General features: G+C 38.0%; 1 protein-coding gene across 1 annotated transcript in view; it reads left to right on the top strand.

Annotated features, from left to right (window-relative positions):
• The window catches only part of DCDC1 (doublecortin domain containing 1), a 77,207-nt gene that overhangs the window by 2,238 nt on the left and 56,041 nt on the right, over positions 1-18,928 (top strand). The window contains exons 3-9 of the mRNA XM_044681303.1: positions 4,509-4,643; positions 5,995-6,195; positions 8,653-8,758; positions 12,547-12,717; positions 14,854-15,039; positions 17,089-17,115; positions 17,978-18,181. Coding sequence (XP_044537238.1) covers positions 4,509-4,643; positions 5,995-6,195; positions 8,653-8,758; positions 12,547-12,717; positions 14,854-15,039; positions 17,089-17,115; positions 17,978-18,181 — 1,030 coding nt within the window. The remainder of the gene's footprint in view (positions 1-4,508; positions 4,644-5,994; positions 6,196-8,652; positions 8,759-12,546; positions 12,718-14,853; positions 15,040-17,088; positions 17,116-17,977; positions 18,182-18,928) is intronic.

Genomic DNA, 18,928 nt, shown 5'->3' with positions numbered 1-18,928 from the left:
ATAGAGAAGTTTCATGATCCTGTAGTGTGAATGGCAGACCCAGGACTAGAATTTAGGTCTTTTGACTCCTACTATAAGGTGATTTATGTATCATATAACAATCCCTTATTTTGTTTCTGTTCTCTTTGAAGCATTTGGTACTGTTGAACCTTCTGTATATTCTCTTTTCTTTTGGATTTTAAGAACTCATTTGGTTCCCCTCCTGCTTCTCCTCTCTCTTCTTTACAGATGTGGTACCCTCTTTCTCATCCTTTTAAGTGAATGTTACCAAAGGCTCTGTCTACATTTTCTTCCCTTCTCCTTCTCATGACAACTGTATTCACTTTCTGCCAAACAACCTTTGTTAATATGATCCTCAGATTTTTTTGGTGATTAGCTTAGTGCCTGTCACATAGTAAGTGCATAATAAAAGCTTGTTGACTGACTGATGTACTGCTATTTACCATGCTTGATCTTTCTAGAACTACATCTAACAACTATCCATAGCACAATTTTCTCTGGATGTGCGACTGATTCTTCAAGTTTAACACATCCCAAACCCATGATATTCTTTCCTTACAATTTTCTCCTTTAAATTTTGCAGTTTCCTTCACTGGTCCCACCATAGATCCTATCTCATAAGAGCAAATCTTTATTGTCTTCTTCCCCTCTTCCAGCTTCTGATATCTAGTTACCAAGTCCTGTTGATTATATCACTAAAAATATCCCTTGCAACTGTCTTCTCTCTCTATTTCCAGTGCTGCCTCTCAATTGGACTAATTTAATAAACTGTTAATAGCATCTCAGCTTCAATTCTCTCTCCCTATTCTCTCTCCTCCAAAATAGCCTTTGTACCACTGTCAGATTTCTCATCCTCAGACATAGATATGGTCCTCCTAAGTACATTTCAATTAAGCTCAGAATTCAGGATCTTCCATGGTTTGACCAAACCCAAACTTTTCAGTTTTATTTAACTCTCTGATGCTCTTTTACCTCCAATCCATCTCTTCTCCTTTGCCTTTCATCAGACATTATTGTTATTTTGCATCAATCTCAGCACTTTTGGAGGGGTTTTATTTTAATTTTGACTTAGTTTATAGCTATTTACATGTATAATATATCTCCTATTCGATTTTAATTTCCATGAGAAAATTTATCTTTGACTCTCTACAATTCCTAATCTAATATTCTACACATGGGAAGTATAAGTTTGCTGAAGTTAAATTTGTTTAATAAAGGAGCTATTGTTTCTTTCTTCAAGAAATTCTTGCCTAAACTCTACAAAAAACTGACTGATTTGAATGTGATCATTGGTGAAGGCAAAAAGTGAGACCAGAAGACTTTTCTCTACTCCCTTTGAACCCTACAGCTCTATGCCAATATAGGTAGTCAGAACATGGGTTGAGTAGAGTAGGACACCTTTTGGTGCCAGAAATCTCAGTCATCCAGCCAGAAAAATTTATTTTCTATCATTATGATACATTTTTACTACTATTTATTATTATAAATAAAATTATTTATTAAGCATCCTTCTCGGGTTAGCCAGCCACCATGCTGTGTACACTCTCTATCCACATTTCACCAGAAGTGAGGCTTGCAAAGTAAACTTAATGGTTTCATTAATGACATAGATCAGAGTCAAACATAGGTTTCAAGGAACAGCCCAGAATGGACTCTCTTGGACTCCTTTTGTCTTCATTCCCCATCAGGCACCAGCATAGCACACTGCTTTATTAGCCACAAATTAAACCTCCAGGCTCTCTGGGAGAAACTCGTTGGGCCCATGCTTAATAAATTGAATTAAGAATAAAAATGCTTAGTTTCCATTTTCCTAGTTATGAAAAAAAAACCAATGTACTGTCTCTGTAGTCATAGAAATGTACCAAGCCTGGAGAGGGGGAAGCAATGCTGCACTTTCTCTAGATTCCAGTAGGTGGCACTGTTGCTTTCTTTAAGGCAGAAGAGACTTGGAAACCTACAAAGATGAAAACTACAATGGCCATCCCTTCAGCAAAGAAGTGACTGGGAATGCACTGATAGGTTCTGGGGATCTGGGGGTCCGTGGAATAGGCGAAATCTGCTGTTCTGATGCAGGTCTGAAGCCCCCTCCAGCATAAGCCTAAATGAGTCATCTGGTATGAATTGATTCTGAAACAAGGATAAGAGAGGCATTCAGACATTCATTGGGTCTGGGGCAAAGAGGAAACTTAGAGGTCATCTCTTCCTCATTTTGCAGAAGAACCAGAGCCCCAAAGAACTCTGGGGAATACCCTAAGGAGGCCATTAAGGCAATAAACCTGCGAGCTGGGATTTCAAAGAAAGAGCGATTCAGAATGGGAACTTCCAAGTCAATCCTTGCCTGCTCCCCAAAGGACCCCCTCTACAATATATCCAATAAGGGACCATTCGAGCTCTACTCAGTTACCTCCTAGGTTGCCTCCCTTGCTGGACTGTGAGCTGCTTGAGATCAGGGGCTGCCTTTTACCTTTCATTGCATCCCTCACCACTTAGCCCAGTGCCTGGCACACTGTAGGCACTTCTGTGTTTGCTGACTTGCCCATCTTGCTGATTCAAATCCAACTAGTCTGACTCTAAATCTGGATCCTTTTTACGCTGTTCCATGGTGTTTCCCAGGTGTTCCCAAGTCCTCCTAGAAAACTTGTCTATGAGGATATGCAGGTCTGACTTTGATACATGTTTACGACTTCCAACCATCCCTCCCCTGGGATGGATGGTCAAGCCTTCTCTTTGAGATTACCTTCCATTATGTAATTTTATTTACATATTTTCCATTTTTTTCCTTTTTTCATATCTTCAGTACGTAGCATAATGCCAGGCACATAGTAAATTTGTTCAGTCATTTTCAGTTGTGTCCAAGTCTTTGTAACCTCATTTGGGGTTTTCTTGGAAAGATACTGGAGGGGTTGCCATTTCCTTCTCCAGGTCATTTGACAGATGAAGAAACTGAGGCAAATTGGGTTAAGGGACTTATCCAGGGGCACAGTAAGCGTCTAGGGCCAGATTTGAACTAAAGTCTTCCTGACCCAGGGTGCCACCTAGCTGCCCATACATATTAAGTAAAATAACAGCACTTTAGGTGTGCATAACGCTATACAATTATTGGTCTCATTTGAGCCTCACATCTACCTTGGGATGTAGGGGCTATTATTATCCCCATTTTGCAGATGAGAAAACTGAAAGTGACAATGGGTAAGTGGCTTGCCCACTGTCACACATATTACAGCAAATGTCTGAGTCTTGCTGATTGACCAATGTTACCTGCCTCTTTTTACCTACCTGCTAATTGACTGACTTATCTACCTCTGATTCAAGATGATACTCCTCTTGAAGGTAGAGCCTTTGCCTTGATGTTTTGCTTTGACTCCCAAATAGGCTAGCAATATCTTTTGCATCCACTCTTAGTCAATATTTTTGGTTTTTTTCCCAAATCATCAGAATATGGGAATGGGAAGTCCTCCTCTTGAACATTTCAAATGAAGGACTTCCCATTGTTCAAGGCCTTGTATGTTGTATGCTAAGACAATTTGATGTATGAACATCAGTACCAGAAGGGAAAAAAAAATCAAAGAAAAGAATATTCCTCATTTTACTCCTATTGATAAATTACAGTATTCTCTAAGAATATGAGGAAGATGATAAGAAGTGAATAGATCTCTAATCTCTTAAAAAAAACTAGACCTAATAGAAGGAGCACTGAATTTAGAATAAGAAAATCTGGCTTTAACTCTCAATCCTATGATTTCCTATGCGGCCTTAAGCAAGTTATTATATCTCTCTAAGCTTAAGTTTCTACCTCAGGAAAGTGAAGAGGTTGAACTAGGTCAGGAGTTCTTAGCCTGGGGTCCATAGATAGATTTTTTTAGGGAGAAAGAGGTCAGGGAACTTGAATGGAAAAAATTATTAACATTTTACTGAAATTTCACATTTCTCTCAATTACTTAAAAACATGATTCCGAGTAGGGATCCATGGACTTTTCCTAGAGTGTCCAAGGGGGCTATGACCAAAAAAAAAATTAAGAACCCATTTTGTGAATGATACCTAAAGTCTCTTCCACCTCTAAATTCTATGGTTTTATGTTATGCTACTCAACTTGTTTATGGTACATGGAGAGATGATGGCATTAAGCCTTAGGAAGTTAGTACTTTTGGTAGCTAAATAATATTTATATTCTGATTACATGCTGAGAGATATTGCATGGCTTCATCCTACTAAAAAAGTCCAAAGATTAATGCTCCTTATTATGTGATTTAGTCCTTCTGTTTATCATCTTTGATTCCAAAATAGAAACCAATGGGGTGTTAGTTTTTGTTCTCCCAAAATATAAATTCCCTGTTTTTTAAAAGACAAGACTTTTTGGGGGGGACCAATTTTTGTGTGCCTTCTTTTGATTTCCAAACTCTTTAGTTCCACAAATGAGTATGAGCCTAATGAAATTATACTACAGAGAAATCAACATGAATTTCTGTCTTAATTCCAGCATTCTTTTTCCTGTTTTAACTTTTATCAGAGATTCATCTACAAAAGTCATTGTTCCAGGTCAAAAATACTGCAAGTATGCCTGGCAGCAGAATTCCCCTAATTCTGAGGATGTACAAGAGGAAGATAAACTCTCCAAAAACGTGGAATCATATAGGAAATTAAGGTAAAGGCAGGCAGAGAAACACGTGAGAAAGGAGGTAAGTTCATGGCTGTCCTCTGGTCAAAAAAATTCCAAAAGATGAGCCCACTATGTGCAGAACTCTAAAGTTAAGTGCTGTAGAAGAAATAAATATGATATAACAGTAGGAGTTAGCACAGACCTGAGATGTCATCCAGAACAACCTGGCAGAGAGAGAGAATAGGTCAAAATGACTTACCCAAGGTTACATGGGGAGTTAAGTGCCTGGAAATTAGAGTTGTAAGATAGTAAGAAATGTGAATTTAAGGCAAAAAACTGAATTTCAGTCCTGAATCTGCTACTTCAAACTCTAGAACCTTGGGCCTAACCCCTTTCAGCCTCAATGTCCTGATCTGTAAAATAGGGCAGAACTCTAAGGTCATTTATAATTTTAAATCCTATGATAAGTAATGGAGATCAGATTTGAATACTAGTCTTTTACTCCAAATTCGGTGTTCTCTCCAACCTTTAGGGGAAAAAAAAAGCCCTTGTACACAAAAACTGAAATTTTAATCTTATTTGCTTATGTTGATATGCTTTGGGGAAAGAAACATGTTTTTAGTAGCTGCATACCCTACCCAAGCTGCCCTACCCAAGCTCTTTAAAAAATCCATTTTGTTTCCTTCTCTGTCTTATTTTTGGTTATTATTAGAAGTGAGGCTAAGAATGTAAGTTATTGCATGACATCTTTTTATTCCAAATGAATCATTTGATATTGGGGCAATTTTGCATTTGGAAGACAGAGACTAGATGATTTGGGATTTATCTTGATAAAACATTTCAAGGTTTAATCAGTTTGCTTAATACACCGAGGTCCGTCCCCAAGTGTGATCCTCTTGTAAATCTGAGTTATCACTGAATTAACTTGATTTGATTCTCTAGTAGAGTATGTGGATTGCGGGGATTAGAGAACCCATTCTTGTGGGGCTGGCAAAGCAGACTTGGTATGGAAAAGAAGTCAGCATTGTTTTTGTAGAAAAGATGTGCTTCTCCCCTTTTTTCTCCCCTTCTTTTTGGCCACATCTCAGCTCCCTTCTCTAAGTCATCTTTCCTTTATTTACGAAGTGACTTCTTTTATTTGACTTTCCCTTCAATGTCCTCTTAAAATCTGAGTCCCCGTAGTATATTTACATCAGTTATCAGCGATACTCAGGATTCTCATTTATGCTGGCCTAGACATTTAATGACCACTAGAATCTTTACTCTAATTATACTGATTTTGGACCAGTCCATATTACCAACATCACAGCAGGCTCCTCTCCTAGAGTTTCCAATCTCCAGGATATCAAGTTCCCAGGCTGTTTTTCTGTCACTAATGTGTTTTTCTCCCTCCCAGCCATGAGCTGAAGGATAGGGTATTGAACAAAGGCTGCCATCAGCAGTTTGAATTTCGAGATGGGCATATTTTCAACTCTCCAATTCCACGCCTTGTCTTGGGAGTCCAACGTTTTAACTTGCGTTCGGGTTCTGATGTTATTTTGGTGAGGAAGAATTCTTACGATAAACGTCAAAGGTGGTTACACAAGGAAGATAGCAGGTGAGAACCATTTTATTTTTGTTGAAAATACTCAAGGGCAAACAAAGGTTTCATTGGCATGGCTCCAAGGGCTTGGGATTTTATTTTATCTCATTTATTTGGTTTTGTTTTCTTCCTATAGGGGAGAGCAATATGTGCTGGGGGAGCAGAACGTAAATAAATGTTCAGTACATACCCAGAAACCTATCTGTACTCCGATTTAGATAAGATATGTGCATTCTGACCTATTGGGTACATTAGTTATATTATTATTTGGCCAAGAAGAGATTGGACTATCATTTTAAAATAAGCCTTTTATAGATCAGCCAAAGATTTTAAAAGCCTATCATTTTTCACTTTTGCCATGTTTTACTCAGATTATCCCACAAAATTTGCAAACTCATAGATCATCCGCTGACTGGAGAAGAACAAATATAAACAGTGTAGGCATGTTCCTTCCAATTTCTAATTTGAGGGAGAAGTTTCTTCTGCCCTATCCTAGGGCTAAGAGCATTGGATTTAAAGTCTGGGTTTGAGCCCAGGGCTTTCCACTTATTGTTTGCATGATCTTGAATAAGTCACTTCACCTCATTTTCTACATCCATAAAATGAGGTGAGGAAGGAGTCAAAGTGAGTGATTTCTTCTAAGGTCTCTTCTAGCTCTGAATCCTTCCTTGGAAGCAAGAAGAAGAGAGCCTTTCTCAGTTCTCTTTTAATTTCAGGAAGGGAGCATTGCTAAGTTTGCTGAAGAGAAGCCAGGGGAAAGCAATGTCAATATTAATAAAAAATAACTTCTGATAACTACCTGTACACATGTGCCAGCATCTCCCCACTCTACCTCTAGGTTTTCTCAAGCGAGATAATATTTATAAAGTGCTTTGAACAATTGCCCTGCATGTTTTATGTACTTAAGTATTGCTTAATCCTTTCCTTTCCTTTCCTTGGTACCATAGAAAAATTGTCAGGGAGCATCAACATTGATCTACCCATGCATTGTGTTTAGCTGGGAATTCATTTTAGCATTCTACTCTCTAGGATACATACAGCAAACACCTACAACACCAGAGTCCTATGGTTCAGTCTTCCCATTCTTGAAACTATTCCCAAAACAGAGAAACATTAGAAGAAACCCCACAGGGTTAGTCATATAACTAGAAAGGATAGGTAACTGCCTACTTATAGTTGTTTGATAATAGGAAAAGTCTCCCTAGACCAAATAGAGGATGCCTGAAATGAAGGCTCCATAAGCTAAAATAATCTTATAGAGTAGGAGCAGCTAGGTAGTACAGTAGGACAGAGAGACTGAAGTCAGAATAACCTGGACTCAGACACTTCTTAGCTGTGTGATACTGGGCAAGTCACTTAATCCCAGTTGCCTAGCCCTTGCCATTTTTCTGTCTCTGAATCATTACTAAGACAGAACTTAAGGGTTAAGAAAAGAATTTTAGAGTTTCTGGGTGATATGGTGGAGCTAGACTTGGAGTCAGAAACACCTGAGTTCTAATCCTGCCTCAGAGCTTCACTCTCTCTGTGACCAGGGGCAAGTTTCTTACTTTCAGTTTTGTCATCTAAAAATAGAAAAAATAACACCATATTGCACAGGGTTTAAATGAGATAAAATGTGTAATCATAATAGCTAGCACATATATAGCATTTTATGGTATGCAAAGTGCTTTATGTATGTTATCTCATTTGATCCTTACAGCATTCCTTGTGAGGTAGGTACTATTATTATCCCCATTTCATAAGTGAAGAAACTGAGATTGAAAGAGATTAAGGGACTTTGCCCAGGTCACACAGCTACTAAGTTTCTGAAACAGAATTTGGTTTCAAGTCTTCCTGACTCCAGCCTTCAGTCCAACCTAAGTAACTATTTTTATTATTATCATTATTTTTTAATCTTTTATTTATATTATATATTATGACATAATATATATTTTATATTTATTATTATTATGAATTATCACATAAGTCTCCAAGGCTAGTCTTTTACCAAAGCCATATAATGCCTTTAATTATTCCCAACAAGTGATCATCCTGCCTTTGCTTGAATACTTCTAGGAGATCTTTATCTCTGAAGGCAATCCTTTCCNGCTTTTTAAAAATGAGTTGATGGAAATACACAATCTGGACTCCATGTAGAGACAAGTGATGTGGAATATTTTCTTTGGATTATGTTGTTTAAGGGATTTCTCTAAGGAAAAAAATTAGGACTTAATAAATTCAGAATTTATTATGTTTTGAATTCAATGGAATTCACCATTTGCCTCAAGCCAGAAACATATTATATATATATATATATATGTATGTATGTATATATATGTATACATATATATATTACATATATTGTAGAAATCTATATCTCTATATGAGAAAAGGGAGGGAATATTGGTATTCAAACCCTCTCAGAAAAACTGTAACAGTTGAAGAGCAATGTCTAATTTGCACAAGGCACTAAAAGAACTTCTTCTTTCTCAGGACATTTCACCTGATGAGTAATCCAAAGCTTGTGCTTGCAGTAGCCATACCCACTGACACAAATGAAGATGCAGCTGAGATCACCAGTTATCCTGTTATTGTTCAGGTGAGCTATCTGTGGTCTAAAGAGTAGCAACGGGGACTTTCTTTATCAATATAAAGTTTTGAGCTAATAGAGCTTATACCTGCACTAAGACCCTTGGAATTCCTTATATCAACCACAAGTTAGTGGGGTTTTTTAATATAGTTTTTGGTTCAGATATGCAACGTCGTCAAGGCAGAGAATTTCTAATATGGAAACTCTCTCCATGGACGCAGGTCTTTAGCTGATCTGGCCGTTGCCTGACTCAGATCCTTCAGCAGTTCACAATTTTCTTAACCTTCACAGCAGGATAGGTTGGTACTGAGAACATCTCAAGGTGGTTCTGCTGATCAGAGTTTTTCAGCCTGGGCTGGCCACTGTTTTCCAGCAACGAAGCATCAAAGAGAGAGACCAGAGTTTTTGTAGCTCTTTTGTACTCAAGCGACAAAGTCTCACTTAAATGCAACTCACACCAAATCAAGACATAACCCTTATGATGGCTTCAGTCCTCTTTGAAAGGAAGAATGGTCAACCTCAACAATTCTGATGGGCAGGAAATTATGTCGACAGCTGAGTCTTTAACCCCCATTTAGTAATGGACAGTCTCAATATTTTTTAAGAATAAAGTAGGGACAGCTGGGTAGCTCAGTGGATTGAAAATCAGGCTTAGAGACTGGAAGTTCTAGGTTCAAATCCGGTCTCAGATACTTCCCAGCTGTGTGACCCTGGGCAAGTCACTTGACCCCCTTTGCCCACCCTTACCACTATTCCACCTAGGAACCAATACACAAAAGTTAAGGGTTTAAAAAAAAAGGATTAAAGTATATTCACTTATATAGCAACAGTTCTCTGAATTTTATTGTCTTAGTGCAATGATGAGCAAACTTTTTAAGGAGGGGGTCAAAGGAAAGGAAATGCTTATCTGTCAATCTGTTTCTAAGACAATTCTTTTGAAGTTTCATTGTATTGTATACTACTCATTGTATTCGTCAGATTAGGAATAATGTTGGCAGTCCAGATAGAACATTTCAGAGAGCCACATCTGGCCCACCAGCAAGCCAAGCAGCCTTAGTTTGCCCATCACTGTCTTAGAGGATTGCCTGGAACACCAAAAGAACCAGAATACGTCAGAGACAGGAATAGAATCAAGATCTTCTTGACTGTAAGGTTGTCCCTCTGTCCACTATACCATGATGCCTCCTGATGCATTTTTTTTGAAATGATGAAACAAAATTCCTGCCAAATTCAAATGCTAAAAGGCTTTACTTGAAATAATGGCCTAAAACCTTTGAAAATATAATCCTTTTAAATTTTGAACTTAGCTTGTGAACATTGCATCAATCTATTGATATTTATGTAACATTTTTCCAATGAAACATAAAATGTCAAAACCAAAATGTTACGAGAATATTTTCTATATTCTAGGAAAGTCTGTTTTCATTTCCTATTTTGGATCAGTTTGTGGAATTCTTTATTAAAAGGCAATGTAGGGGCAGCTGGGTAGCTCAGTGGATGGAGAGTCAGGCCTAGAGACAGGAGGTCCTAGGTTTAAATCCGGCCTCAGACACTTCCCAGCTGTGTGACCCCGAGCAAGTCACTTGACCCCCATTGCCCACCCTTACCACTCTTCCACTTAGGAGCCAATACACAGAAGTTAAGGGTTAAAAGAAAAAAGAAAGGCAATGTAGCATAGTGTCATGGTATCAAACTCAAAGAGAAATGGATCTGGGTGAGCTAGGTAGTAGCTCAGTGGGAAGAAAGCCAGACCTGGAGATAGGAAGACCTGTGTTCAAATTTGGCTTCAGATACTTCTTAGCTCTGTGATCCTAGTCACTTAACCCCAATGCCTAACCCTTGCCATTCTTCTCCCTTGGAACCAATACTTCATATTTATTCTAAGACAGAAGGTAAGGGGATGGAAAGGGAAAAGGAGATGGAGAAAGAGATGGAGAGGGAGGAGAGAACAGGAGAGGAGAGGACAGAGGAGAGAAATGGATCCTTTTTTCTATATATTCGCTTAGGAAAACCCCAAATTAACATTATCTGTGATATATTGGGTTTTAATTTATTTTGTTAAGCATTTCCCAATTGCATTCTGATCTGGTTCAGGCAGTCCTGGAAGTTTGGGGAGAGGATTGAAGTTTGGCACCGCTAGTGTAGTGAACAGAGTGAACAAGACTCAGGTTCATATCCTGCCTCTGACACCTCTTAGCTGTGTGACCTGATGCAAGACATTAAAATACCTAAACTTCAAGGTTCTTATCCGTAAGTTGGTTCTAGAGGGATCTACTATCCTCATCAACTATTGTCAAACTTACATAATAATATGTGCAGATGACCTGATAAACTTTAAAGCACTACATACAGGGTAATTATTACTATAATTTGTCTCTCATCTACAATTACTAACAACAACAACCTCAACAATAATAACAACAAAACTATTGTTGAGTTTGTTTATTGGGTGTGGATTAGGCAAAGAGATGGAAAATTTGGTGGACCCATAGCTCTACTCTGGCTTTGTATACAAGTACAAAAATTACCATAAGTCATGCTGAATAAACACATTATGTCTCTGCCTGACATCTCATTTATTCTGTATGGTTTTTTTTTGTATCCGTGATGCAACTTGACTTAAAATGTCCTGCCTCCAAAATTAGGATGTAGTCATCTGGCTAGAGAGTAAAGGTTAACCAACACTTCTGTCCAAATGATAAATAGGGGCTACAGATTTATTCTGGGTGACACTGTGTACATAATGTTACATTTCTTTTTATCAGATGCCTTTCTAGCATGAAGTGAAAGAAAACCTAGCTCAAATACACTATGCTCTATTCTAGTTCATAAAATTATATCCGTATAAATATTTTCCTCAAAGGTCCTATAATATGAGTTTGAGCCCAAAGTATTTGCATTATTGTTGGGTCTTCATATTTTTTTCTTAAAGAAACTAGTTTCTGAGAATACATTCAAGTGCTTGTAAAATGGTTAATGTGGGCTAGCTAGGTGTCTCAGTGGACAGAAAGGCAGGCATAGGGATAGGAGGTCCTGGGTTCAAGTGTAACCTCAGACACTTCCTCACTGTGTGATCCTGGGCAAGTCACTTAATCCCAATTGCCTAACCCCTGACAATTCTTATGCCTTGGAACTAATGCTTAGTATCAATTCAAAGACAGAAAATATTAAAAAATGATCAATATAACAGATGTTCATTTAATACCAGGCAAACCATCCACCTTCTGCTAATATATGACCATTACATTTTCTGGAGATCCTGGAGATGCTAAGCTTGTCTTTCTCTTTAAAAAAGAAGTTGGTGGACTCAGTTTCCTCCATACTTCCAATCCTTACCTTATTAGTTGTTGTTTTTTATATATCTTTATGAAGATCTTTGGTTTTCCATTATATCAATTAGTACCATTGGTGGAAGACTATTTTGTTTCTTACACTATTTTTAATGTTGTCTACAAAATCAGTGGTAATCACCTGGTTCTTACTTAGTGTACATAACCCTTGCCATGAAGATGGAGGTGGTCCAAAGAGAAGATGGCGACACGGCTTATGAAATATATGAACATTGTTGTTCAAGTAAAACTGTCACTTTGGGCTTTCCTGGTAAAGGAAGACAGTTCATTGGGTAGAGAGCCAGGCCTGGAGATAAGAGATCCAAAGTTCAAATCTTTCTTTGTATCCCCAGAACTTCATGTTGGCTGTTCCAGGGTATGTGCCGGGCATATAATAGGCACTTAATAAATGTTTATCAATTTGTCATTCCTATTTGATTCCATCTGTTTTGTTATTTCTTATGACAGAAATATAAACCATATGGGAATGGGGCTTCCAACCAAAAGTGGGGTTATCTGAAAAACAGGAAGGTGCTGAAGGCTTTTTATAGCACCAAGTTGGACATCGAAGTCACGACTGCAAACTATGTTGGTGTTTGTACATCATCTGTGGCAAAGGACGAAGAGATCAACCAAGTAGTAAGTGGGCATCTTTCTAAGATGGGCAGATGGCCACCAAGCTAAGACACTTCTTTTTTTCTCTTGGAAAATGATCCAGTGACTGAGTAGGATACTGTCTGGTGAGACTGAGCAACGTAAAGGAATAAAAACGGTATTTATGAACGTTTCCTGATGCCAAGCACTGTGCTCATCTCTGGAAATACAGATAAAAGACCAAGCAGTGACTGCTCTCAGGAAGTTGCTGCAAGTTTGATAGAAAGGCTTATTGGTCCTCAGGGAACAGCGGTGGTGAGATAGGGGGTGACCCACATTTTCTGAGGTTAGTTCAGTGGGAAAAAATGGAACTATTGGGGAAGCTAAGTGGCTCATTGGATAGAGAACCCAGAGACAAGGGATGCTGAGTTTAAATCTAGTCTCAGACACTTCCTAGCTGTGTGACCCTGGGCAAGTCACTTAACCCTAATTATCTACCGTTACCACTCTTCTGCTTTGGGACCAATATACAGTATTGATTGTAAAACAGTAGATAAAGGTTTTTTAAAAAGAAAAAATGCAACTATTTCTGAGGTCAAACAGTTGCTGATGCCAAGGACTTTGGTTTATGCATACAATTTTATATATATATATATATATAAACATATATGTAGATGTTTATACATATAGAATTATATCTGTACATATAAAGGTAGTTACATCTATATAATATGGAGATATAGTGGCATAGTTACAACTATGTGTAGATATATAACCATATTTAGGTGGCATCGTAGTGCACATTACTGAACCTGGGCTCAGAAAGATTCCTCTCTCTGACTTCAAATCTGGCCTCAGACATTTACAAGCTCTGTGACCCTGTCATTTAATGCTGTTTGCCTCAGTTTCCTCATCTGTAAAATGAGCTGAAGAAGGAAATGGCAAACTACTCATGCAACCCTAGGCAAGTCACTTAACTCCTTTTGACTCAGTTCCCTCATCTATAAAATGAGCAGGAGAAGGAAATGGCAAGCCAGCTGTGTGACTCTGGGCAAGTCACTTTACCTTGTGTGCCTTAGTTCCCTCCTCTGTAAAATGTGCTGGAGAAGGACATCGCAAACCATTCCAGTATCTCTGCCAAGAAAAACCCAAAAGGTGTGTCACCAAGCATCAGATGTGACTAAAATAAATAAACAACAAACATTATTATCATCCCCATTTTATAGAAGAGGAAACTGAGGCAAATAGGGGTTAAGTGACTTGCCCAGACTGACACAGCTAGTAAGTGTCTGATACAGGATTCGAACTCAGCTTTTCCTGACTCCAAGTCCAAAATTATTCAGTGTGCTGCCCTGAATTCCTGACCCCAAGTTTGGCCATTTGGCAATGATATGAAAATCGTCAGCATTTTGCTGCTATAATTCCATTTGTTCCTCATAATGGTCTTTGGAGAAAGGTGCTATCATTATCCTCATTTTGCCAGTGATAAGATGGGATAAATGACTTGCCTATGACCATGCAGCTAGGGAATATCCGAGGCAGAATTTGAACTCAGTTTCATTTAAAAGTATCATTATTTAACCTGCACATGGAATAGCAAACTCAAATATCCATCTCAATGATTCCTTCTCAGGCATAAGTTCATCACCTACTACCCAGACAGTTGGAATGGAAAGCACTTAAGGAATGCCCATGATAACCAAAAAATAAATTAAATGAAAATAGGATCTGTAGCAATTCCTAAAGGGTGATTCCCTCTAATTTCAAAAATTACATTAATTCAGATTTCCAGGATTATATTGGAGTATAAAATGTCTTGTAAGGTCAATATATTTCCTTGCTTCGCCCCATTATAATTTCATAGAGTCAAGCCTACACAAGTAAGACTCAAGGTCTATTGTTTCACAGAGCTGCCCCCATGTCATTTGTCCTTTTCTTTATATGTGGATTAACGCAACATTTTGGACCAGCCTTTGAGAAATTGATGATATAGAGAACTTGACGTAGACTCCTGAGATAAAGAAGGGAATCCATTGTGGATTTTACCCTCGCCACTTTACCAAAAAAAAGGATTTAAACATTTTTAAGTGTTGGGTTAGACTCTGAATCCTTCCAGGGAGCCTTTGGTTGATTGTTGATCTCCCTCTTCTGGGACAATCAGATCTTGTCTCTCCCTTCCAGGGTTACTACTTCCGATTACCTGGTCGCAAGACAAAGATAATGGTCTGCTTGGCCTGTGCAAAATCCCTGATTGGCCAGAAAGAAGTGAAAAAATTACCCCCAACGAGCAAGTTCCTCTGTGCCTTTGGTTCCAAGGAGCAAAAGCAATTCTCCTTAAAATACCTTAATGTTATTGGCACGAACCAGGTTTGTAATACACTGAGGTCTACTAACACTTGTTATGTGACAATGGACATGGAACTGCCCCTCTGTGTTTTCTTCCCACATTCTCACTTTTTCAGCCCGTGGACAAGACTCATTCCATTTTATTTTAATAAGTATTAAGTGCCCGCTATGTCCTGGGGGTGAGGGGATAATCCAGGATGTCACAAAAGTCTAAATGTAATATTATACCCTTATACAGCTGTAAAAGCTTTAATCTGGACTAAAACTGTTGGAACATCATGTAAAAGAACAGAAACAAAACAATCCTTGAACTCTTGGAACATCTTCTCTTTCTTCTCTGCCCTTTCAATTTTTCTTCTTTTTAAATGATCCTTTTCTCTCACCACTTTAAATTACTTCATCATTTTTCCAGTTAGTTTAAAATTCATTCCCTAATAATAGTTTGAACTTAATTTAATATCCCTGATGCTTCTGTTTCTCCCTTCCCTACATCTACCCTTCTGTTCTCTAGTCATTTCATTTTAATTTAAGTCAACAAACTTTTATGAAGCCCTTAGTAGGACAGAAATGGAGCTTGTCTTTTTCTGAGGAGATGCAGCATATACATAAAAAGATGAGGTATTTTGAAAAAGAAGCACAACATGAGAGATCCTTGACATTTCTGAGAGGAAGGGATGAAGAACAAGTTCATTCCAGAACTAGGAAACACATGGACATTGGGAGATGAAATGAAGCTGAAGATCATCCAGTTTGTTTGAAACATACTGTATGTAAAGTGAATCTATTGTTGTTCACTTGTTTTCAGTCATGTCTAACTCTTCGTTTCCCATTCAGAGTTTTCTTGGTAAAGATAGTGGAGTGGTCTGCCATTTCCTTCTCTAGTTCATTTTAAAGCTGAGGAAATTGAGGCAAACAGAGTTAAGTGACTTGCCCAGGGTCACACAGGTAGTTTTCCATTTATTTCTCCAGCTTATTTGACAGATGAGGAAACTGAGGCAAGCAGGGTGAAGTGACTTGCTTAGGGTCACCCAGCTATTAATTATCTAAAGCCAGATTTGAACTGAGGAAGAGGAGTCTTCCTGACTCTAAGACCCTACACTCTTTCACTATATCACTTAGCTACCCAACTAATATGTGGAATAATCCTTTTCAGAGTTAAAATAGTAACAAGCCCTTCTGCAGCTTAATGTGCATATGTTGGGCACTAAGAAACCCTAACAACTCTTCATTGATGCAAATACACTGAGGGAGATTTACTTGGTAATTGCTAATATGCCTCAGTTCAATTATCCACATCTCAATTTATGTATAATGGCCAGAGAGCAAATGGCCCCCTGACCAACATGAGATCTCAGTTTAAACCAGGGCAACTTCAACATCCCAATTAACTTTTAATTTTGTCAAGGATAAGCTTGTAGTGAAATTTATCATTGTTTCAGCACCATGGCTAAGGGGCAGGTCTCTGGAACAATTCCCAATGAATATCCCATCTCATCTCTATTTTCATACATTGTAAATAAACCAAGAGGGGAAAAAATAAATCAATGGCCAGATAGTATGTAAAGGAAGAGAAAGAAATAGAGAGGAGTCCCAGGTTTCCCCTTACTGACTGAGAACAGGACAGGAATGGCAAGGGCATAAATAAGAAGGAAAAAAGAGAGTAACATGTTTATTTCCTATTCATCCCATATAGAGCCCATTCTTACATGATTGTTAACATGCTTTTTCCCACATTACTTTGTGAGTTTCCTTGAGGACAAGCACTTGTTTTCTTTGGAGCCCCATTGCTTAACACAGTGCCTGGCCATGTTATTGTTGACTTGATTCAGGCATGTCCAATTCCAGCTCATTTTACAGATGAGGACACTGAGGCAAACAACATTAAGTAATTTCCTGGAGTTGCACATCTAGTAAGTATCTGAGATCAGAGTTGAATTCAAGAAGAGGAGTCTTTCTGACTCCAGGTCTAATATTCTACCCATTGGTAAACACTTAATAAAATGCTTATTTACTTAATTTTGCATTATGTTTAATGAGGCTATTTTTTTTCTTTCCCTAATTGCTAAGAAGCTGACTTCTGGTCCTCCACTTCCTGAGGTGAGGAAAGCAAAAATGTGAAATCTTTATTTGTCATCCCTTTGATATTGCTGGGGCAGCTAGGTGATGCAGTAGACAAAGCACTAATCTTGGTATAACTGTAATTTAAAGAACTTGGGTATTGAGGACAAGTAGGTGGCTCAGTAGTTAGGGATGTTGTGAGGAACATTATTTAGACAAGAGGTCCTGAGTTCAAATTTGTACTCAGACACTTCTTAACTGTATGACCCTAGGAAAGTCACTTAACCCCCATTGCCTAACCTTTACCACTCTTCTGCCTTGAAACCAAAATGCAATATTGCTTCTAAGATGGAAAGTAAGGCTTGAAAAATTAATTAATTTAAAAAATAAACATTCAAGAGCAAATGTGCCCAGGAATCACTTAGGATCAAAAGACTAAGTCCTGGCCCTGTGGATACTGAGTTCTGTGCCTTTACAGCTTCCTGATAATCAGTTTCCTCCTCTATAAAATGAGAGATCTGATCGATTCATCTATGAGGATCCTTCCAACTGCAATTTGGTGTGGTATTGTCATTTCAGCAACTGTATCTTGTAGTTGGAGAATTTGCCACAATAATGATGTAGTTCTGTCCAAAGTGCCCTGAGCACTGATTATAATTTGTGGCCATATTAGAATGCCAGGAGTAGCTGCACAGCCATTTAGATTTGTCTGAAGTTTAATTACTTAATTTTCATGCAGAAATCTCACAAGAGTGAACCATCCAGTGCAAAATATAGATGTCAAAAAATACATACTTATCACATGAAGATGAAATCTGGTCACAGTGCCAAAACAAATATTTTGTCTTGGGAAATTTATGACAATAAAAATGTCATCAGCGTGCTCTATGGTGTTTTGCAGGGTGATTTAGCCCCTTACGAAGCTGAAGATGCTATAAGGCATTATGAAGATCTTCTATTATCTTTTCAAAGAAAGGCCTCCACGCATACTTTATCACATAATATTCTGGCAACCATGCGCCAGACACCGGTGAAAATAATTGCACATAGAAATGGAACAGGATGCTCTAATGGCAAATTAGTTATTGCTCAGTCTTTCCCCATGGTAAGTGACTTTATTGTTCGGATGCCAGGTTTCCCTTCAGACTCTCTGATGTCAGTTGTTTTTTCTTGCATTGTAGGGTCCACAGATGCTAAAAGTCCTGAACACCACCTCTAAGTTTTGCAAATGACATAATGGCTATTTTCTTTCCTACCTATATATAAAATATTTCTTGGACTAAAGAGTTACAAGAAAATGAGAAAACAGGAGTAGGTTTTTCTTTTGACTTGTAGGGCTAAAAATACAGATGTGGAGGCAATGTATTTATAGGGCAGAAATATCACAGTTGGGAAGTATTTGACAAAAATTTTAAAAGTTAAATTCAGTTTGTAATTATATTATTATTTAAATTTGTTTAAATGTAAAAAAATCAATGAAATAGAAACCACATTACATTTTAAAACTGTTAATATATAGCCCACAGGAATCATTATGTATCAATTAGTGGCCCCCCATTTCTGTTTTTCACATAGCGGGTAGATTGGGGGACTTGGAGCTTGAAAGAACAAGTTATTTAACTTCCCCCAACCTCAGTTTTTTTACTTGTAAAACAGGAATATATTGAAGCATCAACTTTTACATAGTTGTCATAAAGTTCAACAAAGATATTGGATATGTGTGTGCATGCATATATATATTTAGACATTGTGTGTGTGTGTGTGTGTGTGTGTGGTTGGGTGGCTGGGTAGGTGGGTGGGTGATGGTGTTGTTTGAATCATTTCAGTCCTGCCCAACTCTTTGTCATCTCAT

Source organism: Gracilinanus agilis, chromosome 6, assembly GCF_016433145.1.
Source record: "Gracilinanus agilis isolate LMUSP501 chromosome 6, AgileGrace, whole genome shotgun sequence".
Taxonomy (NCBI): Eukaryota; Metazoa; Chordata; class Mammalia; order Didelphimorphia; family Didelphidae; genus Gracilinanus; species Gracilinanus agilis.
The sequence above is the reverse complement of the archived record's forward strand: the minus strand, read 5'-3'. Positions and strand labels throughout refer to the sequence as shown.